General features: G+C 41.4%; 1 protein-coding gene across 9 annotated transcripts in view; it reads right to left on the bottom strand.

The window, feature by feature from the left end:
* tab3 (TGF-beta activated kinase 1 (MAP3K7) binding protein 3) overlaps nt 1–27910 on the bottom strand; it is a 149956-nt gene that overhangs the window by 65173 nt on the left and 56873 nt on the right. For 7 of the 9 annotated variants that reach the window (XM_086006542.1, XM_086006541.1, XM_086006540.1 and 4 more), the window contains 2 exons: nt 8308–8503; nt 303–1818 (listed from right to left, as the gene is read on the bottom strand). In XM_086006542.1, coding sequence (XP_085862668.1) covers nt 303–1818; nt 8308–8409 — 1618 coding nt within the window. In that variant the 5' untranslated portion in view covers nt 8410–8503. Of the gene's footprint in view, nt 1–302; nt 1819–2493; nt 3642–8307; nt 8504–27910 lie in introns of those variants that run through there. The other 2 variants (XM_086006548.1, XM_086006547.1) reach the window with 2 other exon arrangements.

Genomic DNA, 27910 nt, shown 5'->3' with positions numbered 1-27910 from the left:
CTTATATTGAACTAGGGTTACTAAAACTGCATTCCGTAACTAAGTGGAAAAATCTCTCTTTTGGGATGCAACAAGCCTATGAATTTTATTCCCAATTTACAATAAGAGGAACTTTTCAAGATAGCTTTATAGAATTGCTATCAAAACGGACAGTTACAGCGCGTATCCAAAAAATTTCAAATCGCACTGCCTTATCTCACATACATGGAGTAAACTGCATGTGTCATAATGCAACGTTTAGTCCAAGCTCTTGCAGTACAATGTATAAAAATACCCAACTTTTGTGAAACAGAGTACTGTACCTTGAGTGTAAGCATAGTCATCTGAGCCTGAACTCGACTTTCTCCGCTGCTCCTCATTTCGTTTATCGACACATGATCCTGTTAGTGCCGATATTGGCTGTATAGGTTCTGGGGCTCCAGGATGTTCTCCTTGATAATCAACTAAATTCAAGATGCTCCCAGGATCAAAAGTAGGCGATGCCACACCTCGTGAAATTGAAGGTGGTCTGTTTGGGGAAACTGTAATTTTGAAGGTGTATTTAGTATTTGGCTGAGTTACAACCACACGAGGAGAGTTCACTTGATTACTGCCAGCAGTTGTAGACCTAGGTCGTGACGGTTGATGGTGAATATACGTGGGTGGTACACTGTACATTGGCTGCGGTTGAACGACACTCATTTGTCCCGACATTCCTCTTGACGGTGAGCTAGAAGGTGAATTGGTGGCAATATATAGCGTAGGTTGACTCCGTAAAGGAGGTTGACTGCTTACAGGGGACGAACTTCGTGTAATGTTGGCACCAGATCTTTGGGGTGTTTCCAATTTGATTTCTATCTGGTTTTTCATAGGACCTTTGGACAATCCAGACACAGAATAAGGGATGTAGGACAATGACTGACTGCCTTGTTGTGGATAATTCTGTGGAGGCTGGTACGGGAGGTGCGTCATTGTAGGAGAACTGATAGGCATGAAGACATGGGAAGTCTGATGACCTGGTTGGTTGGCTTGTACCTGATGCTGTGGAGAGCTGTAGGGTGAGCTGAACTGTGATGGAGGTGGCGATCGAAATGCTTGCTGAGGAAGCGGAGGCTGCTTGGGAGAATACTGAGAAGGCTGATAGGACTGCTGTGGTTGATAAACAGGTGGAGGATGATGATTATACTGTGGAAGAGGGCACTGGCTAGAAGTCCAAGCTGTGTTCTGAGGAGTCTGTCGTCCAGATGCTGGCCTAATGTAAATAGAATTACCAATCCCATAGGGAGTATTCTGCATCTGTGATGGACCACCATGTATGTGCAAAGCAGTAGGAGCAGTCTGACCAGATGGTATGTTCTGTGATAAGGTTACGGTAATAGGGTTCATGGTGTACCGAGGTATGGGCTGATATGTTGGAGAAAGACCTTGCATAGGTGATGCGGTCATGCCTGGTTGAAGGGAAGTTGGCTGCTGAGATGGCGGGGGAGGAGTACCTGTATTGCGTCCCTGGTCACTTACAAAGAAAGGGTTGTAGCCAGATGGATTAGCTACAATTGCAGGGGCAGAATGTGGCTCCTGTATTAGTCGCACAAGTTGTTTACCACCTCCACGTTGAGGCTCGATGTGGCCATCACTTGTGCTATGGACCAGCGTTCGACCCCCATTGATTTGACCACCATCCCCTGTCTGATATGTTGCTGGAGGCTGGATACCCAGGTTAATCTGCAGCATGTGGTTCCTGCTCATTCTGGCGTCATCGGGGCTGTGGAACTCCCCATAAAGGTATTTGTTGCTCTCTTGGGCAAGGGCCAAACAACAGGCTTCCAGATTATTGTTACTCTTAATTGAAAAAGAGAAATAAGGAACATTAAGTTACAACAGCATTATTACAGCTTACATTGTAACACGTGGACAGTTTCAAAAATGCACAATTTTAATATGAATCCAAATGTACAATGTGAGGAAAAGATTTATCAAGTAACAAGCAAAGTAATAAAGTTAAAAAAATTGAGGTTATTAAAAGTACTAGACAATGCCATGATGGGGAAGAGGAGTGTGGTAGCTATCCTTTTTGGCTAAGAAGTTGTGAGGAGAGTTGAGCTAATTTTAAGTTGTGGCAAATACTAAACTTCCAAGCATTGAGAAATGTGAAGTGGGCTTGTGAGGATGTATTTTCAATGGCCTAGCCATTTGGAGAGACAGATTGCAGCTGAGGCAGGAGGAAAGAAAAAGAAAGTCACTTGAGATCTTTGCACACAAGAGTGGCATATGCAAATGCAAGTTAGACAGGTCAAAATAAGTGAGCTGGTGGCACAGGGTTAGGGATTAAAATATTATGTGCATGTTGAAAATAACTGAAGGGCCCACACTACTTATTGCTGAGAATAGTCTTAAATCCCAGTTTAATAATACCCACAGAATGCGGGGAATATTCCAAAATGCACTTTCACTCAAATAGACATTAACGGCGTTATTCATACACCTTATGTACGTTTTAAACTTTTCTTCTCTTACGGCTGTGACTAAGGCTGGGGCACAGTTCCTCGAATGCTGGCTAGCCCCAGTACCTCATTCTGAACTCCATTCTTCATGTTTGATGCAAATAGTGAATGCTGGTAGGCTATTCAACCTGGTGGTATCGCAGTTAAGTTCCATCTTAGCCGCACACTTTCCAGCATGGGGTCACTGGATAGCCATCAGGTGTAGGAACCCTGCAAATTTTTCTCATCTTTTGTCCACCTAGAGAGGAGAAAAACCCCCTGACCTAGATCAGCTAAATTAAGAGAGACCAGGAATCAAACCTGTATTGCTCAAGTACCTTACCATGAGGTGCATTTCTTCACTGCACCATTGGGAAGCATCATTTCTGCGAAGGAATGGGAATGTACCACCAGCGCCAGTTCAATATCCTCTCAACAGCATGTTTAACTTACAAAAACTCAAGTTAGAAGAAAGAGCATCTATTATAACTCTTGAACCATAACTGTATTAAACAATGTAAAGTTCTTTCTATGTTGGCCAGCAAAACACAGGTGCAAAAACATAATGTTGCTTTCAAAAATATGCAAGCTGATATTATGGGCTATAAACCAATTACAAATCATTTTCTGAAGTGTTACCATTTAATAAAAGATAGTTGGTTTTCCACAAATCAAAATTTATGTTCTTCATGCTTTGCATTTTTTCTCCGTAGAGTATCAGTGGCACTATTTAGTATTTCAGGATGTGAAAGTTGGTGTTACTGTAGTTGTTAGAGGTAGACATGGGTGATTCAATCAAACTGAAAAGTCCAGAAGGTTACAACAGACTTTTTACCTCTTACCTAGAGTCCAATCATTCCAGACTGACAGATCATCACAATCACCACAGAAGGGAGAAGTTTATTCCAAGATAACAAGTATGGGCAGTTTTCATTCAAATCCTAGTTTGCATGATTCCACTGCACAAATTGCACACCATTCAGTATGAAACTGGATGCCTTGGTCAGAGGACATTAGGGGGTGGAATTAGAAAATGTCACACTGATGCAGTATTAAGTGTGTTTATTTAAGGTTGGAGTTAAGGTTATTCATTGGGGAATTTTAAAACTGCATCTGATCCATGCTGTACAAATCTGAAATATTTAGTGCTAATACGAGATGCAAAAAATGGAAAACAAACTTCTCACTCCCAATACCAAAGTTCTTTACCTGTACAACATTCCCCCTTGCCCCCACACGAGGGCAGAATAAACCATGCACCAGATAGAGATGTAGGTTCTTCTACTGTGAAAGACCAGTCAAAATGAACTTCCATAACATATGGTCACTGGTGCAATATCCTACATTGATCCTGTAATATATTGTGTGAAATATCCTGGTACTGGAAGCATTCACAATAAATCAATATGATCAACTTTCAAACTTATTATATTTGGGTTTTCAACATTTACAGTTTTGATACACAAAATTATACTTCATCAGAAACATCTCTGAAGAATTACAAAATCTGAGAAAGAGATCTGCATAAATAGCTAATTGAACACATCTGCAGGATTATGCCTGCAGTTAATGGCCCGGAATTTGCAGTCAGGATGACGGCGAACTGGCCGCCTTCGCTGTCATCTGCCTTTGAAACTGACTGCAACTTCAGGATTTGGTGCATGCGGAAATCCCGATGCTGCGGTCTGTCAATGACGACTCAGAAACAGGCACCGCCCCCCCCCCCCCCCGCCCGACAGAGCAGGCAATCAGTGAAATCTCATAGATCATTGAAATGGACGACAAATTTGGCTCTTCCTCAGTAAGTACGCTGTTAAATTCTCCACTAAAAGTTAGACCCAAAGGGATTCGGTGTAACTGGAGTTTTAACAGCGTATTGACTGCTAAACAAATATTAAGGGCCTGGAAAACTAATTTTAATTTTGTGCAGTGTGAAATTTGTCCATTTTAATAAAAAATTAAAATTAAGAAACTTTTCCCAAAAAAAATTAAGTTCCTCCTTTATTTTAGGTTTGTCTTTTCCCCATGCGAGAGCCCCAATCTTTCTTTCGCTCTAACTATTTTAAAAAGTGGGAATTTTAAGAGCTTTCTCATTTCTTGGTTTTCTGCATTTTGATAGGCTGCTTAGACAGCCTGTTGATGTCACAGCAGTTCACACAAGGGGATCCCCACTACAGTTCTTGAATTGAATGTCGGAAAACTCGAACTTCTTGACACAGATTGCGAGATCCTTGTGCGGAGTCTACTTCGGGGCCAGCAGCAAACGCCTTCACATTGCTGCTGACCACAAATTCCAGGTGATTACTATTGCTTTCTCACTGCACAGAATGCAGTTCTGCAATCATACACTGTCCTCCCATACAATCTTTTCTCGTGTAGTCAGTTGTTATTAAATTAAACCATTTTCTTCAAATTCAACAATGCTGTCAGCAAAAATGCTTTGTCCAGCATCAGTGTCTTTTAATAGAAACATTGGTCTGGATTTTAGCCCGGTGACGTGTTCCGTGCCGGGGGTGGGGGGCTGTTTTGAGGCCGGGAAACCCGTAAGAACGGGTTTTTAAAAAAAGCTAAATGTCAGTTTCCCATTGACAGGCTGGAGGCCTGTTGGGCGGAGAAGCCTACAGCACAAGGTTGCAGCCGAGGAGAGCAGGTGGGTCTAGTGTGGGGGGTGGGAGGGTGGAGCATACACATCGCCGGGGATGGGGGTGAGAGGGGGTTACTGACTAGCTTGTTGGGCCGGGAAGAAACACTACTACTCCTCCTGGCCCACAAGCAGTACTATAAAAGACACTTACCCCATGGCTCTTCCGCAGCAAGTTCGCTGTTAAATTCCCCACTAAGAGTTAGACCCAAAGGGATTAGGCGCAACTGGGGTTTTAACAGCGTATTCAGCTCTTCTCGCCTCCTTTCACCTGCCTGGGAGACCCGGCCGACAGGAGTTAAAAATTGAATGACTGTTGAAATGAAGGAGCGCGGCTTCATTGTAATATTCAAATGACCAACCCGCCTCCTGTGAAAACTGGAAGTGGGCAGGATTGAGGCAAGTTGGGCTCCGGTTTCAGATTTTTTGAATTTTAACCTCTGACCCGACAGAGTTTTTGAGTTAAGATTCAGCCCGTTGTCCTCAAATTACATATCTGTACAAACCAAAAAAGTGAGGTGTTTACACAATTACTTCTATCATATTGTGGTTTTATGTACATTTGTTTTTTTTTTGTTGTTTTTTTTTTTTTTAAGGCCATTGTCACTTTATCACAGATTTTGTCCTACAAGTGTAAGGTACAAAGCTTATTCCAATATGTTCAGCATTCTGTGGGGTACATACAGGAAACTGTGTGTTATCCGGAGGCTAAATGTCCGGCAAGCTCGAGCCACCGGCAAAAATCAGGAGCCATTTTGTTAGGTTTTTTTTCTTCTCGTGGCTTTTTTTTCCCCCCAACAGTCAGGCTCTGCAAAGTCTCTCTGAAGCTGTTGCTAAGCTACAGAGACGCTTCCAAGGTACAGGCCAACTGTTTAGAAGCTGTTGCTAAGCAACAGTGTTTGTTGTCAGATACGGAGATGAAAAGCTCCCTATGCTTCAACATTAACGCTGGTGTGTCCGGCAGTTTTGAGGGAACGGCAACAGCTCGGTCCCGTCGGTGCCGGATAGCACAAAGTTTCCTGTATTACTAAGAGCATAAGTCTGAGATCAGAAAAGCCTATTGGATTCCATTGAAGCTTTTTCTCTGGTTCCGTCACAGTATCCAACTGTATTTTGAACTCCAACTCAATCGCCGCTGCTACCCTGCCTGGCAGATTATCCCAAAACCTTTAAAGCTCCCAATATATAAAAAAAACTGTTTTTCCATTTATGTACTCTGCTCCTACTTTGAAACAATAATGTGGGTTATCTTATCTGCACTATTTAATATTTCATAAACCATTTAATTGTCTTCACACCAGACTGTAAAATAAAGTTTATTCAACTTATATTTATAATAACTCATCCCTCTTACAATTGAGACAAGTCTTGTTGCCCTCCCTAATGCATGCGTATCTTTGCTGGAACATTGTGACAAAAACGGGACATAAAGGTTGGTCTTGCCAGTGCATTTTAAAGCTTTGGCGCAGCTTCCAGAGACTTACATTCTACTAATCTTGCTATATATCCTAGCAATCTTTTTTTAAATTTTTTAAAATCCTTTGACACTGGGCAATAAAAGTAACAGCGATTATTCCTCCAAGTCCCTTTTTAAGTATCCGTTTGCTAATTTAATTCCATTCAATGTATACTTATGACCCACATTTTTGACTTATGTGCAACACTCAAGTTTAATGCTGTTAATTTAATGTCATTTGTATGTCCAATCACATTACCAATTTAAATGCTTTTGCAAATCTTTAGCTGCATCCTTAGTCTCCACTGCTCTTCTTTTATGTATTGAGAAAATGTGACAAGCTTAAAATTAGTTTGAGTATCCTGGTCAATTATGTAGATCAGAAATAGGCTTCCAAGCATCAAGCTCCGTGTGACTCCACCAAACATTCCTCTTCCCCCCACCCCCCCCCAACCCAATGAACATTATACCTCATGAGAACAGTTTCTTATACTTTTTTTTTTTTTAAACTGCTCCCATATTCTATTTTGAATTCCTGTGGCATTACATTAATTAAAAGTCCTTTGTGTGGAATGTTTTCAAAATCTAAATCTATACCATAGGGAGTACCACTATCTTCTTTACCTGTAACATCCTTAAAAGAAGTCAAATTAGTGTGCCAGGTATCTTCCCCTGTTAAATCCATGGGGCCGTTTCATTATTTTACTGCCATGTATTTACTCCACCAGCCTACTCCTTTAAATATATTCCATTGCTTTGCCCATCATCGATGTTAAGCTGATGGACCTGTAGTGCCTGGGTCATATTTGCTACCCTTTTTAATATAGGCAACATGGACACCTGCTTTCATTCCTGCAGAACCACACTTGTGTCCAGTGATTCCTCCATGGTGATAGTCAATAACCAACAAATTTCCTCCCTGGGCACCTTCAAGTAACCTAGGATCTGTACTCATCTGGCCCAGGTGATGTTAGTCTTAAGTCTTCATAACATTAGTATCTTTACAAAATTGGCTTTAAAATCTTCCTTGATATTGGGCATATTACAGAAATTATGTAGCAAGTTATCCTCTAACTATTTCTTTAAAAATTCTCCTTAAATATTGCTATTTTTAACTTCCTCTTTAACTACTCTTTTATGATGCTGCAAGAACATTACAGTATTGTGCTTCGCAAAACTCATCTCTGGGGTTTACTTTGCACCTCAAAATATCCCTTTAAACGCTCCCAGAGTTCACGTGTCCTGTCTTTATTTCTATTTTTATTGAACTATTTATTCATCTATTTTGCAGTTTCTTTTCTATAATTTTAGTTTATATTTTTAATTATATAAACTTCCATACTAGTTAAAAATTATCCCACAAAGTATTTTGTTCTTTTCACTGTAAATTCTAATCTGTATGAAAACATACACCCATGTGTCAGGTTACAATGTCAGTCACACATTGTTAGGCGACAAATAATTCAAAGCAACTTTGTCTGCACATTGTAAGGTTTTTTTGTTACGATTTTGGTTCGAGCTACAGTAAAAGAATTGTCAAGCCCATAACTGGAGGTCCTTTGTAATCAGTCACAATAACCCTCTTTGGATAGTAAAAACTTCTACTTAATTTTATTGTGGTATTGAGTTAGCATCTATGCAATTATTTAAAGCAGCACAAAGACAAACAACTACATCAAACTTCTATTTTGCTGCTGTTCCAAAATGCAAAAGGTATTTAGCAACTGATGGGTCCTATTTTCACACAGTACCTGCAGCATGCACTGAGACACCACTCCTTCTGGGATCTCAGGGAAGCGCTGCCGGAGGTCATGCAGCACCTGAATATCAATCTGCTGGCTGCCCTGCGCCATTGTCAGGATTGGATGGATATACTGGAACAGTTACAGGGGATGGATGTCAATGGGCCTGCCAGTGCCTACAGTCCTCCGACCCTTCTGGCATTTTCTGTACAGAGAGAGAAAGATGAAATAAGTGAAAATTTGAGGAATGGATTAAAACAGCTAAGTTTTACTGCTACTCAGAAAAACAGGCTAACCCCCAACCCCTCTAGCAGTATATGGGTATATACATTCATAGACTGTAAGAACCCTGAATGAGTTATAGCCCCAGTAGGTCATTAAAAACACTTGCATTTATGATGCACATTATCAAGTCAAAACATCTCAAAACGCTCTACAGTGAATTACATTTGGAGTGCCGTGACTGTTATGCAAGCAAACATAACACTTAGCAAGTATTAAATGCCTTCAAGACTCTTCCTTTACCCAGTGGATGCTGAACATCCTTAGGGAAAGGCAGAATTCTCTAAAGTATCCAGGTAAATGAGGCAAAAATAAATTCAGTTATTTTAAATATCTCGATGCAGATTCTCAATGTTTGAGCAACTACACAGAAATGATGCATGACAAATATACAGCACAATTTCAATGTGTACACCAGAGACTGAGGCATTACAGTGTGCATAAATGACAGGATATAAAGATCCATAGAGACGTGTAGCACATTAGGAGGCCATTAATGTAACCCAGTAGGTTAGCGATATTGGAGACTAGTCATGGAAGCTGCGCTTCTGGGTTAATTTTTAGTTACAATGGGGCTCACACATTTCAGATTCACACGGCACGGAGACATATTATGTTGGCTTTACTATCACAGCAGTGTGAGCAGAAAATAATTTTCACACTCTGATAACACTGCTATTAAGTTAAAGAAAAACACAATACTGTACATGCACACTCAACTGTGCATACCAAGTGCTTCTAAATGACATCTGGCTCTTGGTATTATTCTTGATGGGAATATACTTTTAAAACTATTGTGGCAGGGCTTCACACTGGCTCATTTTATACAGCAGCTGCTGGACATAGTTAGCACTGTGAAACAGCCTCTTCCAGGTATCTTGCTACCAACACACCAAAGAGCATTTCCACTTCTGTCCTGCATTTTGGTGATGGCTCAGGGCCCAAGAAGACCATACACCAACACCAAAAGGGCAGTTTAAAAGCTGTCCCACCTCTGCAATACATTTGCATAAACTACACATTAAGAAATTAACTTTAGCATAGCATATGCAGTTTATGAATTTTATATATAGTACTATAGTGATCGTGCAACAGCAGCTGTTAAAGCCTTGATCTCAACAATTTGCATCTGTTGGATGCAAACAATTGTTCATCTTTGGCTTACAGGAGGAGAATGCCAAATGGCCACAATTGAAGTTGCATTTATAGGGAACCAAGAATATAGAATTGAAGAAAAATGCCAAGTACAGGAAACTTTGGTTTATCCGGAGGTTGTATGTCCAGAATACTCGATCTAACGGCAAAAATCAGGAGCCGTTTTCTACAAGTTTTTTTAGTTCTCGTTCTTTTTTCTCTCCCCCAGTCAGGCACTGCAAGGTCTGTAGCTACAGCAACAGCTTCAGCTAGAGACACTTGCAGCTGCAGCCGACTCTTTAGAAGCTGTTGCTAAGCAACAGTGTTTGTTGTCAGATACGGAGATGAAAACCTCCGTATGCTTCAACATTAACTTTGTATGTCCGGCAGTTTTGATAGATCGGCAACACGCTGGTCCCGTCAGTGCCGGATATCACAAAGTTTCCTGTACAGAGTGTTATTGCTACACTTATTTAATATACTGGTTCCAATGAGCTGTAGGAAAAAAACAGTATTAATGAGCTCATATGCCTCGTCTGACATGCTTCTTCTATGATACTTTTAAATTACCTCGCCTGCTCCTGCTATTTCTATACTGTCTTTGGGGCAAATCAATATTTTATCTGTCACTTAAGACATTTTATAATATAACATTTACTTAATTTACAGCAACTAAATGATGCAAGCACCATTCATACTGCACAAAGCTGTAACTGACAGGACACCAATTCCTTACCAGAAGTGTCTCAAGTTTTTCCTACCAAAATACCAGTATGGAACAGAACTGGTGATGAGTGTACATGCCTGGTTCATGCTGGTAATTACATTACAGTGCCGTATAAATGGAACTACAATTAGACTGCATTAAAACATTAAGGATTTAAACTACTAGTCATATCAAACTTGAATTATGTCAATTCGCACAAATGGTCCCATCATCGTTCCAGTGTGCCACAGACAGCAAACACTCATTGTCAAGTAAAATCAAAAATTCCAGGTTTGCAATCAAATTAAGTTTTGCTGCTTTGACGAGCAGATTTTTTTTTTAAATGCCAAATCTATGCTGCAACTAGCCAGAGAAAGAGCTAAGTCAGTGAATTAAGACTATAAATTGGCAAACATCTGGAATTAAAAACAAACCCATCATGGCTTGTGGTCAGTAAACTAACCACTGTAATTACCATCTGGTCTCAACTATCCTCAAAATGCAATTCGTTGTAAATTTAAATGTTCTCATGGAGGTAGAGAAAAATTATATTACACGGACAAATTCTGCAATTTAATAGTTGATTCCAAACATAAAATATTAACCAAATGTTACACAGCGCATTAGAATTTAGAAAAAAGGGAATCGCTGTAAAGGTGCAGAGAGTACGAGATGGCAAGTTTAGAATTGGAGCTTTTGAAAAGACATTTATAATTGTTATCGGAGGTAACCGAGTGTGTCAAATCTCAACATGTGTAGTATTTTATAAACTGATGACAGCTAGTCCAAACCAATTGAATATCCAGCAGCCAACGTTATAGACTGGCTACATTAGAACAACTTGTAAATGTTGTATGCATGCAAGACCTTCATCAAAGTAACAACAAACTGATTTATTTACAACACTTGAAGCTGCATACACACCTTAACCAAGGCTTTGAAGTTTTGATCCAGAAAGCAGAATTGGGTAGGGAAATCAAGGTCAGGTCCAATACAAAATCTCCCAACTCGGTATGAGAACCACAGGCGCATTAGGCAATCACCAGGACAACCATGGCTAATCTACTGTGAACCATTCCAACTCTGCCCTTGCCCATATCAGACCATGATCAAGCAGCAGCGGCAGCAGAACTGGGACATTTGGGTCTCGAGCCGCATACACATGTCTGTTGCATTATTTCGTGTCAGCTGTGGCTCAGTGGGTAGCACACTCGCCTCGGAGTCAGAAGCTTGTGGGTTCAAGTCCCACTCCAGGGACTTGAGCACAAAGCTAGGCTGACACTCCAGTGCAGTGCTGAGGGAGTGCTGCACTGTCAGAGGTGCCGTCTTTCGGATGAGACGTCTGCTGTGTCCGATGGACTTAAAAGATCCCATGGCACTATTTTGAACAGCAGGGGATTTATCCCTGGTGTCCTGGCCAATATTTATATCTCAACTAACATTACAAAAACAGATTATCTGGTCATTACCAATTTGCTGTTTGTGGGACCTTGCTGTATACAAATTGGCTGCTGCGTTTCCCACATTGCAACAGTGACTACACTTCAAAAGTACTTCATTGGCTGTAAAGTGCTTTGAGACGTCCGGTGGTTATGAAAGGCGCTATATAAATGCAAGTCGTCGTCATCGTCGTCTTCAGGAAAATCTCCACTTCCACAGTAATTGTCACACTACATATTTCTTGGCAATTATTATTTTACACACCTGCTTATTTACCAATAAATATCAGTTAGCACTGGAGGGTGTCATTTTGGCAGGAAATTTGACCGAGTCTGACAAACTTCAGTCTCAGGTTAGCAACAGTAAGAGTCGCACATAGTTTCTGAAAACATATACGTTTAGGACAAGGGACAGTTACGGATAGAACTGGTCTGTTGGGAAAGACCTGCCACTTGCAGAACAGAACAGGTTGACAGTACGGCCAGTTACCAGTAGTACAGGTTTACCTGCACCAACATCATTCGAAGGCCGCAATGAAATATCTGCCTGCCAACCCCATCCAATGAGGGAATTAAATTCCACAAACTTTAGCAGAAATTAACTCAAAAACACCCAGAGGACTGGACTATTTAAGTGCTTCCACCTGTCAAAAAAAAACCTTCAAAAAGGTGCTGCCACTGGTTTGAAGGTGGCCCTGAAGGCTTTTGTTACTGAGTCACTGTGGGGCTCGGTTCATGAAGTCACACACCTTTGCCAAGGAGTTTGTTTATAGCAGCTGGCTTAACTTGTATGTGTGATGGCATACAAGGTGACAGCAGCAATGCTAAAGGTAGTCTCTTTATCTGACAATACTACTTATTGCAAGATTAAATAATATAGACAGGCATTCAGTATCTTCCAACAGCATGCCTGTATGGTTATAAAGTTTCTGTAATCCAATTTGTTGAATTCATGGACATTGGAAGCTATGCCCAGCTGAGGGGTGTTAGAAACTCGGGGTGCCTAAAAATGTATATGGCTACGCGAATAATACTGTGTTTAAATGATTGTATGTCTCTGCTCAAGACAAGTAAGGGGTTAATGTATATAAAAGTTATGTTTTACTGGGACTAAGTATCGGTTTCCTGGAGAAACTTGCATTAGAATTTGAGACAGTGTTTTTAATTAGTTAGATTAGATGATGTATAACATCCCACATAGGGCCCAAAGTATAGCCTTGTCAGCCAACAACAGGATAGCTGTCTGTTGTTTGTAAGTTAGGATTTTGACTCTGTTGTGTCTTTAATTTGGCCAATGAAAGGCCCAACCTATGTTTCTTCCATTATTACTAATAACCATATTATAATGCTACGGTAGAATCTGGAGTTTGTTTAACAGAACTGCTTACGAAGATAATTAAAAGTTAATTAGTATAAAGGACATCGAATTGAAGGAATTTAGGAGTTAAGGTACCATCTCAGGATGGAATAGTCTGTTAGATTAAGGGGAGATAGTTTGGATAGTGGCTGGTTGAGTAAACAGCTCTAGCTTGGGCCTTCGATTTAATGGCCTAAAGCTGTGCCTGGTACATGCACTGGCTGCACCAGGGGGAACAAGACATTTGAGATAAGAGACTATTGCTTTAGAAAGATAGGGCCGGATGAGATAAGGGAAGACAGTCTCAAGATGCTGTAAAGCTATGATTGGTCAAGTACAGAAAACATGTGAGGGAGGGTCTTCGCCTGTAAGTTTAGACAAAGAACTCGACATGCCATTGGGCACCTTGTTTTAAGGGGAACCTCTATAGGTTAAATGGTCTTGTCCATTATTCTACCTCAGGCCCACACCTAAAAAAATAAAAAGAGCTAAAGAACTCTTAGCTCAGACAGGGGAGCAGAGTGCGCCCAAGAGCGAGTTGGTGGTCTAACACTCTCCAGAGAGTGGACACTTGCGGACCCGAGTCTAACACTTTTGGGTAGTTCAGAGAGAGAGACACGCGAGACAAGGAGGAGAACAAAGAAGAGTTGTTCACGTAAGCCAGCCGTCTGTCCAATCGGGTCCGGTACCAACTGGTCACGGTCATATGTTTTTGCTGTATTACTGGTGTGTTATATTCTGTCCTAAACTCCGATTAAACACAATATATCCACCATATTGGTTTGCACTCAATCCAGAGATACGCAAATCTCAACAGGGGCTTTGTGGATTACACATGGACAGAAACTATTTGTGAGGACTTGTTATATTGCAAGCAACTGCTGCACAATAGTGAAAAACTTTGCAGCAGTAGATGGGTTTCTTTCAGCCAAAAAACCTGAAATGGAACAAGTGTTGGATCACAAACATGGTACCAGCCCCATCAAGGAGAATGAAGAGAGCTGCAATGTACATTAATGCCTACGCTCTCCAAATTATTTGAACACACCATCATACACACTGAAGCTCTTGCTGCCAAAAAGAGATTATAAATAAACTTTTGAACAATGTTTTTTCACTAGTGATGAGGATGCTCGATGCAATTAAATCTAAGCCCCTGCAAAAACACAAATTTTGCCCAAGTTATTCCCCCTAGTTCTAGATTCCCCCACGAGGGGAAACATCCTCTCTGCATCTACCCTGTCAACCACCTTCAGAATCTTATGTTTCAAGAAGATCTGCTCTCATTCTAAACTCCAATGAGTATAGGCCCGACCTGCTCAACCTGAACTGCCTCCAATGCAAGTATATCCTTCCTTAAATAAGGAGACCAATAGTGTACGCAGTACTCCAGGTGTGGTCTCACCAATGCCCTGTAACAGGACTTCCCTACTTTTATACTCCATTCTCTTTGCAGTAAAGGCCAACACTCCATTTGCCTTCCTAATTACTTGCTGCACACTAAATTTTTTGTGATTCATGTACAAGTACCCCCAGATCCCTCTGTACCTCAGCATTTTGTAATCTCTCCCTATTAAAATAATAATTTGCTTTTTTATTTTTCCTACCAAAGTGGATAACCTCGTATTTTCCCACATTAAACTCCAACTGCCAGATTTTCAACTATTCTGTAGCACAATCTGTTACAATTCACTAGACTACGAGGCCAAGGACCATCTTGAATCTTACAGCAGTTTAAATCCCTGCATGAAAAATATTCATTGAAGAACTGTTTCCTACTGCTGCACTATTTTTAAAATCACTTTGCAAAGTAGAGTCCGCATAAATAAATTTTAAAAACAGCACAGAATAGAATGGCTTTTCCCAATGAAACATGTTTTCACATGCAAGAATATAACCAAAATGCTTTAAATTTGGGAGCCAAATACAGAAAATAAAAAACACTAAAGACAGATGAACTCAAAGGAATACAATTGAATATGAAAAAAACTCTGCAACTGCAAAAAGAAAAAAATGAAAAATATTCAACTTTAATTTTTTAAAAATCCTAGTATAAATAGCAGCCAAAACTGCAAACATTTTTAGATGGTGGCTAATAGTTATAAGTACCAGTTAGCCCAGAGTCTCAAAACAGAATGTTTGGATTATTTTGTACCAAAGTAAGCTAACTGCTCTGTTTTAACTTAAGTGGGGTAGTCTTATTCTAAGGAATCAAGTTTGCAGTCCAAAAACGGAACCGACCAACACTGTTCAACATGAACCAGCTCTGCATCTCAAACCCAGGCTACCTAGATAAGAGGAAGGCACTCAAATGTGTTACTGTAGTGTTATAATATTTAAAATCTGCTGTAACAGTTCACAACATTTTTTAAATCAAACCCGATTTATTTTAGTCAAAAAAAGTCTGATTTCACACATGACTCCTGGGTCTTTACTCTCATGCTTTATGCAACAAACCGTAATGTGCAATATGCATGCCTGCCAAGGAATACACGAGTGATTGTATTTCTCTATAAAAGACGGCCCTGCTTCCTTCAGCACGAAGGAGGAAGTAGTCCTAGTTCTGTCAGTTTCCATGGTCAGTAGATACAGTTCTTCCCGCTCTTTCCTTCCAACCCCTACTCTTCAAGTCACACAATCGTGCTGAACTTAGCACAGCACACGGTTTTTAGCAGCCTGAATGCTAACCAAAAAAGGTTATTGAGACAACCGCAGGTACACTCAAATGATCGGCAGTCTTGAAGGATATTTCTAAAGAAAGTATCACTCCCATTTGATTTCAGTGACTGGTCACTTTTATAAAAAACAATCTCAAGACATAGTAAATCATGTTGCAAAATAAAGCAGGCACAGCTGAAGACATTTTTTTTTCCAATGAAAGTATTAATCTTAGACAAAACAATTTGAATTCAAAAATTTGTGACGTTCAACTACACCTATTTGTAGCACACTTTGAATTAACCAAAACAAAATTACAAGAAAGCTGGCGCATCGGCTCCAAGTTTTCAACTCTGAACAGAAGACAGATTTGACCGATTATGCCTATGACAGCAATAGCCCATTGACCTGATCATACAGCAATCCTAAGGGACAGCTTTACAGTAATATGTCACATATCAACAAGAGTGCAAAATATGCTCTGTGACCTGCAGGTTTATATCCTGCCGAGCTACAGCAGAGTAAAACTGTGCTTTAAGCTTGTGACTATGGAGAATAGATGAAGTTCAGTATACGACAGAAGTAATTTCTAAAAAAGAAATCAGTAGATTTTCATCCTTAAATTATTTTCATTAAAAAAGTATATAGGCCTAGAAATTCGGTGGAGCCCCCAAACGGGACGCCAAGCTCGCCTGGGCGCCGGAATTACCGCTGCGAACGGAGCCGTTGCGCCCGCCGGAAATTCAGTTTGAGCGCCCCAAGAGGGACGCGGGGCGCTGCTCGAGGCGCCCCGCGTCCCTCTTGGGGCGCTGAAGCTGAATATCGCAGCGCAACGTGCCGCAGCGTGGCCTTCCTCCTCTTCTTAAGGGGGAGTGGCCTGTACCAGCGCGATGACCGATCGCAAGTGCCGGCAAAAGAGCCCGGCACCGAGGAGAAGTGCCGGGCTCTCGGGACACAGCCGGCACTGCCCGGGGGGGAGGAAAATCAGGAGGCCGGGGACGGAGGTGCTGGCAGGCGGCCACCAATAAAAATGGCCACCCCGCACCTCCACCTTAATTTGCGCCACAGGTAGGCCCCGTGAACCGGGCACGATTTGCAACTGGCGTTAGAGGCGAGCGCGACCAAATATCGCGATCGGGGCGCGCTGCGCACACCGATGACGTAATCGGTGGCGACACAGTGCTACAGGCTAACGCCGCCATTAGCGCCCAGCTAAATATCGCGGGGAGGCGTGGCCAGTGGCGCTAAAGCCACTGAGTGCCCTCTTTAGGCGCTAATTGGTGGCGCGGCCCACCGAATTTCTAGACTATCTCTTTGATATTGCGAGTTAGTTAGTGCCCTCAGGAAAAAAAATCTTACTGTCAATTTTCTCCTATTGTGTTGGTTTTCATCCACATGGAAGCAAACCATTCAAACCCCCCCCAAACAACATCTGCAGCCCAGAATCAGAAATCTCATTCTCCGATTGCAATGTTTACAGAGAAACGGGGCCAAATCTTTTCTGAAAGCTAAAAAATAAAACGGACAGCTGATGTACTGCAAATTTTCCTCACAGGCACACTGCAATCATTTGACGGCTAATAAGGCACAATGTTCTAGTCTCAGAGTTGCAAGTATAATATATAATCAAATGTACTTAAAGTACATCATCATTTGAATATTTGTGAGGGGGGTGGGTTATTTCCCAAAGTCCACAAAAAAGGAAAACTGCAAATGTAAAAAACATATTATAGGTTATTATGAAATGTAGTTAATGAATAATCCATAGAGGAAAGGGCTCACCAGCCTCATGCTGGAAGAAAGCTTGCTGCTGAATGGGTTATTAAGGCGCATGCAACAGAACCACCAATATTAATACTCCTTCATATATTTTAATTCTTCTACTCCCAAAGTTGATTTAGAAGCAACTTCATATTATAAAGTACTTTTCTAGAAAAATGTGGGTCTTCAGACCACTGCCACATAGAAAAAAATGGCCAGTTACAAAGCAGTGCACAGTATGCAAGCTGGCAACTATTTTGAAACACAAGTTTCCTGTTGGCACTCCACAAAGGCCACTGACTTCCTATCGTCATCACATACATTAGTGACGAATCAAACTAGACATCCAGAATTTTATATGGAACTTGGGAAGCAGACAGTATATTTCAATACTGTATCCACAGACAGGCAGAAAGCTACAGTACAAAATAGGCCTCAAAAGCATTAAACATATGGACAATTCTTCATTCATTATTTAATAAACAGCCAATATGCTTGGCACAAAACTGGTTAATAAAACCACTCGCCACAAATTTGCAAGCACCGGTTTAGGAGCAACTCATTTCAGCTCCCAAGCCAATTATCTAAAACTAGAAAATAATTCGCACCAATAAAAATTGACCACATTATATAGGCACAAAGGACCCGAAATTGTGGTCGGAAGCATCCCACGGGCGAACTCCTCCGATCCGCAAGAAAAGTACGCACCTACCTGGTGCCTCTACTTTCGGACTCTTGCAGTCCTGGGCCTGCAGGCGTACAGCTTCGTAAAGGCCCACGTATCCATGGGGCGCATGCAGTTCGCTAGCGTCCCTGGGATCACGTGGGCCGGCCCAACCAATCAAAAAGGGGATTCCCATTCTGCTTATGGGGATTCCGTTTACATACGGAATCCCCATAAGCATATAAAGGAATGACATTAAAAAACACTCACACAAGCTAATTAAAAATTAACTGCATGTTTAAAATTAAAACAATTTAATTAAACATTTTTAAAGGTGCCAAAAATAACCTAAACCAATTTTAAAGATTTTTAAATATTTAAACGATTTTTTAAAATATTTATTTTCACCCTTATGCTGGTAAGAGGCAATTAGGGATGGGCAATAAATGCTGGCCTCGTCAGCGACGCCCACATCCCATAAATGAATAGAAAAGAGGCCCTACACCTGTTTTTACCTGGCGTAAGGGTTTCGTGGGTATTCGCTGGGCAGTAGCCTCTGCGCCAGTGAATGTCCACTTCTTGCGCATGCAGATGATCTGTCAAGCTGATGCGGTCATAGGTCCATTAAAATCCAGGCCATTGTTTTGATGGGGATAAAAGCATTGTGAAAGCAAAGGAATATAATTAGCACAAAGGTTTCCTGCTGGTTTTAAAATATATAAGCTAATTGTATCTTAGATACAATGCAAGAGGAATTAATTGAAATGGTTCACTGCACCAACAGCAATAATTGTCAGGGAGCATTAGAACACTTTATAAGCAAGCACTGATGGCCTGCAGACCAACATGTCAGCACAGTTTTAATATTGTACATAATATAGCAAAAATTATCCTTTTTCATACATGGCTCATAAACCAGTCACATGTTTTCGAAGGGGGAAGAGCAAAGTTTTGTGACCATCAATGATTTATAGGTTGTAATAATTACCACTAAACACAACTGAACGAAGGCTTTGTTTAAACATGGTAACAGCTGTATTACAGCAAGAGCAGATACACAGGGCCCTCACTAGGAAATAAAACGGTCCAATTGAGTTAAGGTGCTTTCTTGGTGGAGAAGCCAGTTACTTTCTTCTTGGCAGCACTCATGCCTCGGAGTCAGAAAGTTGTGAGTTCAAGCCCCACTCTCTAGAGACTGGAGCACATAATCTAGGCTGACATCAGTCAGTACTAAGGGAGTGCTATACTGTTGGAGGGTTGTCTTTTGTTAAAATAGCATGTTACATACATACACAGTATACAGCACGGAAACAGACCATTGAGACCAACAGGTCCGTGCCGGTGTTTATGCTCCACACGAGCCTCTTCCCATCCTACTTCATCTAACCTCATCAACATATCCTTCTATTCCTTTCTCCCTTATGTATTTCTAACTTCCTATTAAATGCATCTATGCTAGTCACCTCAACTACTCCTTGTGGTAGCAAATTCCACATTCTAACCACTCTTTAGATAAAGTTTCTCCTGAATTCCCTATTGGATTTATTAGTGACTATCTTATATTTATGGCCCCTAGTTTTAGTCTCCCCCACAAGTGGAGACATCTTCTCTAGGTCTACCCTATCAAACCCTTTCATAATCTTAAAGACCTCGATCAGGTTCTCCCCTCAGTCTTCTCTTTTCTAAAGACTAGATGACTTTACTGTATTATAGCATTAGTTTCTTTAGGTGATCCTTTTAGCTGGTCAATTCAGGACATCAGTCTGACCAATACTCTCAACAAAAATATATTCCAGTGAGAAAGAAAGATTTTAAGAGAAGGGAGCACCATCCGTGGTTAACTAAGGAAGTAAAGGATGGTATCAAATTGAAAACGAAGGCATACAATGTCGCCAAGATTGGTGGGAGATCAGAAGATTGGGAAAATGTTTTAAACCAGTAAAAAAAGAGTAAACTGGCAAGAAATATTAAAACAGATAGTAAGCGCTTCTACAGGTATATAAAAAGAGATTAGCTAAAGTAAACGTTGGTCCCTTAGAGGATGAGACTGGGGAATTAATAATGGGGAACGGGGAAATGGCAGAGACTCTGAACAAATATTTTGCATCTGTCTTCACGGTAGAAGACACTAACAACATCCCAATAATGGATAATCAAGGGGCCACAGGGAGGGGGGGAACTAAAGACAATCACTTTCACTGAGGAAAAAGAACTTGGTAAAATAATGGGACTAAAAGACAACAAGTCCCCTGGACCAGATGGCCTGCATCCCAGGGTTTTAAAAGAAGTGGCTGCAGAGATAGTGGATGCATTGGTTGCAATATACCAACATTCCCTGGACTCTGGAGAGGTCCCAGCGGATTGGAAAACCGTAAATGTCACACCCCTATTTAAGAAAGGAGGGAGACAGAAAGCAGGGTTTCCTTATAGACCAGTTAGCCTAACATCTGTCGTTGGGAAAATGCTGGAGTCCTTCATTAAGGATGCAGTATCAGGGCATTTGGAAAATCATAATGCAGTCAAGCAGAGTCAGCATGGTTTTATGAAAGGGAAATCATGTTTAACAAATTTGCTGGAGTTCTTTGAGGATGTAACAAGCAGGGTGAACAAAGGTGAGCCAGTGGATGTGGTGTATTTGGATTTCCAGAAGGCATTCAATAAGGTGCCACATAAAAGGTTACTGCATAAGATAAGAGCTCACGGAGTTGGGGGTAATATTAGTTAGCCAATTCTCTATCCATGCTAACAGAAAGCAGAGAGTCGGGATAAATGGGTCATTTTCCGGTTGGCAAACGGTAACTAGTGGGGTGCCACAGGGATCGCTGCTGGGGCCTCAACTAGTTACAATCTACATTAATGACTTGGATGAAGGGACTGAGTGTAATGTAGCCAAGTTTGCAGATGATACAAAGATGGGTGGGAAAGCAAGTTGCGCAGAGGACTCAAAGAATCTGCAAAGGGATACAGACAGGCTAAGTGAGTGGGCAAACATTTGGCAGATGGAGTATAATGTGGGAAAGTGCGAGGTTATCCACTTTGGCAGGAAAAATAAAAAAGCAAATTATTTAAATGGAGAGAGATTACAAAATGCTACAGTTCAGAGGGACCTGCGGGTCCTTGTGCATGAAACACAAAAAGTTAGCATTCAGGTACAGCAAGTAATCAAAAAGGCAAATGGAATGTTGGCCTTTATTGCAAGGGGGTTGGAGTATAAAAGCAGGGAAGTCCTGCTACAACTGTACAGGTATTGGTGAGACCACACCTTAAGGAAGGATATACTTGCACTGGAGGCAGTTCAGAGATGATTCACTAGGTTAATTCCAGAGATGAGGGGGTTGGCGTATGAGGAAAGATTGAGCAGGTTGGGCCTATACTCATTGAAATTTAGAAGAATGAGAGGCGATCTTATTGAAACATAAAATACTGAGGGGGCTCAACAAGGTAGATGCAGAGAGGATGTTTCCCCTCGTGGGGAAATCTAGAACTCAGGGGCATAGTTTCCGAATAAAGGGTCGCCCTTTTAGAGCTGAACTAAGGAGGAATTTCTCCTCTCAGAGGGTCGTAAATCTGTGGAATTCTCTACCGCAGAGAGCTGTGGAGGCTGGGTCATTAAATACATTTAAAGGTGGAGATAGACAGATTTTTGCAAGATAAGGGAGTGAAGGGTTATGGGGAGCAGGCAGGGAAGTGGCTTTGAGCCCAAGATCAGCAATGATCTTATTGAATGGCGGAGCAGGCTCAGATTACTGATTTTATGGCCCAATTATAATTTAGGGTGTTTCATTACCATAATGATTCACATCATCTTGGATATTTCAGCACAGAAAGAGGCATTTCACCCCGTCGTGCCCCTGCCAATGCCATCTCCACATCTGAGCTAGCTACTTTAATTGCTTTGTGCTGTTGTTGCCTGGTCCTTTAATATTTTTCTTCAAGTAATTATCTAAACCCTTATTAAATTAGGTTAGTAACTTGATTTTAATAGGCATTTGTAGCAATCCTTTCCTTATTCTAATAACCCTTTGCAATTAAAATACTTCTTCTAAACCCATCCTCTCTTATACTTCTAGTACTGATCCTAAGTTTACTCATGTTAGCTTAGCTCTGTTGAGAACACTTTCGCCTGAGTCAGCAGGTTGCGGGTTCAAGCCGAACTCCAGAGACTTGAGCACATAATCTAGGCTGACATTTCAGTGCAGTAGAGGGAATGCTACGCTGTAGTGCCATCTTTCGGATGCAATGTTAAATCGAGGCCCAGTCTGCCCTCAGGTGTATATAAAAGGATCCCATTTCACTATTTCACAGCAGGGGAGAACTGCTGGTACACTGACCAACATTTATCCCTCAATCACTATTAAAACAGGTTACCTGGTTATTTATCTCATTGCGGTCTGTGGGACGTTGCTGTGCACAGACTGGCTGCTGCATTTCCCTACATTACAAGTGACACACTTCAAAAGTACTTCATTCGTTGTGAAGCACTCTGGGACATAGAGGTCATAAAAGGCATTACAAATTATACGTTCTTTCTTTTACTTCATGTACGTCCTGCAATACAATTACAGTAAAGACATCACTGAAATTATGGGAAACTGAGAATTAGCACCAACACATACCACTAGCAGCTATAGCTTCAGTTGGCTAGACCACACTCTGGAAATCCCTCCCTAAACCCCTCCGCCTATCCACATCCCTCTCCTCCTTAAAACCCACCTCTGACCAAGTTTCCAGTCACCTCTCCTAATATCTCCTCTTTTGGCTAGGTGTCCATTTTTGACCGATTACACGTGTGAAGTGCCTTGGGACGTTTACGCTAAATGTGCAATATAAATGCACATTGTTGTTGTAGGTTGCATCTACTCATGGAGGAGCACCTATGCTACCAAACAATTTTCAACTGTTTAATTCAGAGAAAATACATACATATTTTATGCAGTTGTTATACAGCTTACAGAAAGCATTGTTCAACAATTTCAATGACCCAAATGTTGGAAAGCACTTGCTTTTGGGTCAGAACAGTTTGACTGTGTCCCTGATGTTTTGCTACGTCAAGCAGATACAGGAATATAATTAGCACAGAGAGGGGCACTGCCATATTGGCTTGTTACCTTATGGGGTGCATCAGTGGCTTGAACAGAAGAAAACCCTTGCTAGTGCATATCAAGGTGGCCCGATCCTGCCCTCCTTTTGGGGTGGGGGGGGGGGGGGGGGGGGGGGGGAGAAGAGAGACGCGGAAACAAAGAAAAAGAGCAGTCTGAGATGCCTGGAGCGTTTAGGCTTCCAGTAAAGGGGCTTCAGAGCTCAGGGCAGAATCCATACTTCTCCCATTCTGACTGGTATATGCTTCACTCGCATTTGTTGTCGGGAGTGTTGCCCTTCATCACGGGAAGAATGAATGTTCATGCAGCTAAATGTACCTTTAGTTTAGCAGAATTGGGATCATACTCCAGAGGGTAACTCAGACATGGGCCTTGGCGTGCAGCAATTTAGAGTTTGGTCATATTCTCATGGGTGAATGTGGGGACATGACGAGAACATGTGTTGCAGAGTGCCTTTTTGATTGCTCCAGGGAGGGGTGGAATTTGAGAAGCATCCACCAGATGCCACACACTTCATACATTTTCAGGAGGTGCTAATCATCAGGGTATATTTCCATACCTCTCTCCATTCTTGTTCTGCTATTTGATGGCCTAAGTCTCATTCCCAGGCCCTCTTCAGACCTTGCTGCAATCATTTGGAGGCGAATGCAGAACAAAGGGTGGAGGGATATTTAGGTGGCTCTGTTGCAGATTTGAAGTACACCAGAATTTTTTGTTTTTAAAAAAGGAAAGCCCAGTTGTCTCTGTCCCAATTTGCTTGAAGGTGAATTTAACATACATATTCCAGTTCTGCAGCTCCAGGTGGCGCATCTACATAACCAGGGAGGATGATTCTTACTTTAACAGAGAATTAATTTCTTAATTGCAATGGCTTTGTCAAAATGTCTATGAATAGTACAGCTGCATAATGTCAAAAGTAAGCTGTCAAAATATGTGTTTAACTTAATGCAGTCAGGACACCCTGGTTTAAACTGGTCTTGCTGCATTCCAATAAATATGCTTAAAGAAAACATGTTGGGCAGTATTGCAATAGAAACTACTGCCAAAAAATCAGATGGGTAGATAATAATTCCCGGTGGGGTAGGTCCAAACTTAAAAATAGTCTCTAGAGCATGTTCAGTACATTACTATAGATGTTTAACTCTCATGAATGTAGAGCGCCCCAAGTAAATAACCAAAACACCACAATTCTGCATTTTACTGTAACTTAAGACGACCTCAGTTTTATCAGCTGTAAAATTAGTTTGTGTCTGAAGCAAATATTGTCTAACTAAGGAAGTAAGGAGAGAGTTACTGTAGTAACTGATTTTGTTTGATAACGCTCCTGTGAAGTGCCTTGGGACGTTTACTACATTAAAGGCGCAATATAAATGCAAGTTGTTGTTGTTGATACTGCATTCTAGGGACCTCGCCATTAGTGTTGAAGGTTTCTCTTTGCTGGTCTTCTCACGACTGACATTTCATGAAGACAAGTGTCGTAACTTTTCAAGTATAATTTCTAAGGTCCCTATAAGCTTGAAGCCGGCCTTATGACCGGTGACATTTTCATTTTGTTTGAACAGGTTTTGTGCTTAAATGCCTGCCCACACGAGATACTCGAGAGAACATTATAGGCAAAAAGAGATCAATTATATTTGGCTGAATCTTTTGACTACATTTCTCATATGGTACTGTATAAATACATTTTCCATCAACACCTATATATAAAACCTGAAATAAAAACACAAAATGCTGGAAATACTCAGCAGGTCAGGCAGCATCTGTGGAGAGAGAAACAGTTAACGTTTCTGGTCGATGACCTTTCGTCAGAACCGTTTCTTTCTCCACAAATGCTGCCTGACCGGCTGAGTATTTCCAGCATTTTCTGTTTTTATTTCAGATTTCCAGCATCCGCAGAACTTTGTTTTTGTATTAACGCCTATATATTATCAGTAAGTTAACCAAATCTCTTCTGTACTTCAGTTTTAATGCCATTCAATGCCACACTAAAATTTGAGTATAGATTGACTTCTGCAGTCCTATTCTTACCTGTGCCACTGGCAACAAGTATTTGCAGACAAAGGAGTCTAAAACTTAACCACTTGACAAATTCTAATTTGCGCGAGAAACTTAGCTGCTCAAAGTTGTACAACCTATCTGCCGCCACCACGTACAATTGGCTGTGTGTGAGGGAGAACTGGTGACCATCTTAATAAATCAGTCTATGTCCCCAAATAGAAGGAGGCATTTTTCATTCTCGTTTTACCCAGCGTAGCCCAGATGATCAGTCACCTTCCAAGCTAGCCATCGTAAAGGCTTTTTAAAAGCAATTTGTGTAAACATGATTTTTTTTTTTTTTTTTAAATCACAATCGCTCCCGAAACAGAATACAAAATCTGAACCTTGAATTCGGACATTCAGAAGTTACCAATCTGAATGATCCAATCTGGAGGTAGAGCACATCAGTTAGGTCTGGGACAGAGGGTTACTCTTTAAAAAAAATATTTCAGCATGTTGCAATTAGATCACGGAGCATGCAGTTTTTAAATTATAAACTGAAGGCTGAGGAAATGAATGTTTGCACAGTAGTGTACACAATGTACCATTTCTAAACATGTCTGTTGTATCTCAGCAAATCAGCACAGAGGAGTTACAAAACGCAAGAAAATATTAGTAATTGAATTATTATAAAAGCAGCAAATTCAATCTGGACTCAACTGTAGAACAACGGCCATCTCATAAGCTTTGAAGTCATAAGGAAGTTACCTTCAAAAGGCTTTTCATGAATTGCAGTTCTCTAAGTACTATGAATAACAGATGCAAAATCGAATCCAATCTCTTCAATTTGGTGTGCACTGAAATATTCAGGGTCACTGGTAATGGAATCAGGCAAAGGTATTTCTCTACATTTTGGCATAGACAAACAAGAAAACATGGTACGGTGTTTTCTATGCAGGAAAAATACAAAATAGACTAAACTACAGTCATAAAGGATGGACGTACATACACTGTTGTTAAGGTGCAATACACCACCGTATATATTTATATAGCACCTTTAACATAGGAAAATATAAGTGCTGCACAGAAGCATAATCGGACTAAATTAACACCAAGCCAAAGGAGATATTAGGAGGGGTGACTAAAAGCTTGGTCAAAAAGGTAGGTTTTAAGGATGGTTTACAGGAGAGGGGTGGAGAGGCAGAGGGGTTTAGGGAAGAAATTCCAGAGCTTCGGGCCTCAGCGGCTGAAGGCATGACCGTCAATGGTGGGACTCATGGAGTTGGGGGGGGGGGGGGGGGGGGGGATAAGAGGCCAGAGTTAGAGGAACGCAGAATTCTTAGAGAGTTGTAGGGCTGGAGGAGGTTACAGAGATAGGGATGGGCGAGACTATGAAGAAATTTGAATGCGATGGTGAGAATTTTAAATTTTAAGCGTTGGTGGACTGGGAGCTAATGTAGGTCAGCGAGCACAGGTGTGATGGGCAAGTAAGACTTGGTGTAGGTCATTATCTGGCCAGCAGAGTTTTGGATGAGTTCAAATTTATAAAGGATAGCAGGCCATCCAGGAAAGTATTGGATTAGTCCAGTCTGGAGGTGACAAAAGCATGGATGAGGGTTTCAGCAGATGATGGACTGAGGCAGCGATAGAGGCAGACGATATTATGCTGGAAGTAGGCGATCTTGGTGATCGAGAGGATATGGGGTCAGTGGCCAGGGAGGGGGATGGAGTCGGTGACTAGGGAACAGAGTTTGTGGTGGGGGCCAAAGACAATAGCTTCAGTCTTCCCAATATGTAACCGGGGGGAATTTCTGCTCATCCAATACTGGATGTCAGATAAGCAAACTAACAGCAGTGGAGCGATCGAGCTGGGTGTCATCAGCATACATGTGGAACCAGATGTCATGTCTTCAGATGGTGTCGGCGAGGGACAGCAGTAGATGAGGAATGGGGGGGGGGGGGGGCCCCCAAGGATAGTGAAAAATAGCTGCAGTTGTTCAGCAGTTTAGGTTTGAGAGAGCAGCAGGTGGGTCTCAATGAGCTCAGAAGGGGCATGAATGGAGTTTGGTGAGAAGCTAGAGAAGGATCTGGGTTCAGGGATAGGACAATGGAGAATCTTGGGGAAATTTAGCTTGGTGGGCAAGGGAAGGGGGTCTGCGGCAGAGGCAGCCAAATGGTTGGTCTTACTGACAAAGAAGTCCATGAACTCCCTGCACTTATATTTGGAGGCGAGGGTGGAGGGGCCAGGGAAGAGGGTTTTAAGAAGGTTAGTAGTGGGTTAAAGAAGCTGGAAGTTATTGTTGCATTTCAGGATGACCCTGGAATAGTGAGAAGATTTGGCAGAGGAAAGCTGGTAATGCATGATGTGGTTCAGCCGCATCGGACGACAACTAGCTAAACCAATTGTGCGCCAAATATGTTCAAGCCTGTGCCCCTTGGAATTGAGGCTATGAAGATGGGGGCCATACCAGGGTGGATGAAAGCAAGGATTTTACAAGTGGTAATAAAAATGTAATTTTCAATTTAGAAATGGTG

The sequence above is a fragment of the Somniosus microcephalus genome, chromosome 14 (assembly GCF_052327205.1).
Source record: "Somniosus microcephalus isolate GS21.2 chromosome 14, FLI_Smic_1.0, whole genome shotgun sequence".
Classification (NCBI taxonomy): domain Eukaryota; kingdom Metazoa; phylum Chordata; class Chondrichthyes; order Squaliformes; family Somniosidae; genus Somniosus; species Somniosus microcephalus.
This window is presented reverse-complemented; position numbering and strand designations above follow the sequence as displayed.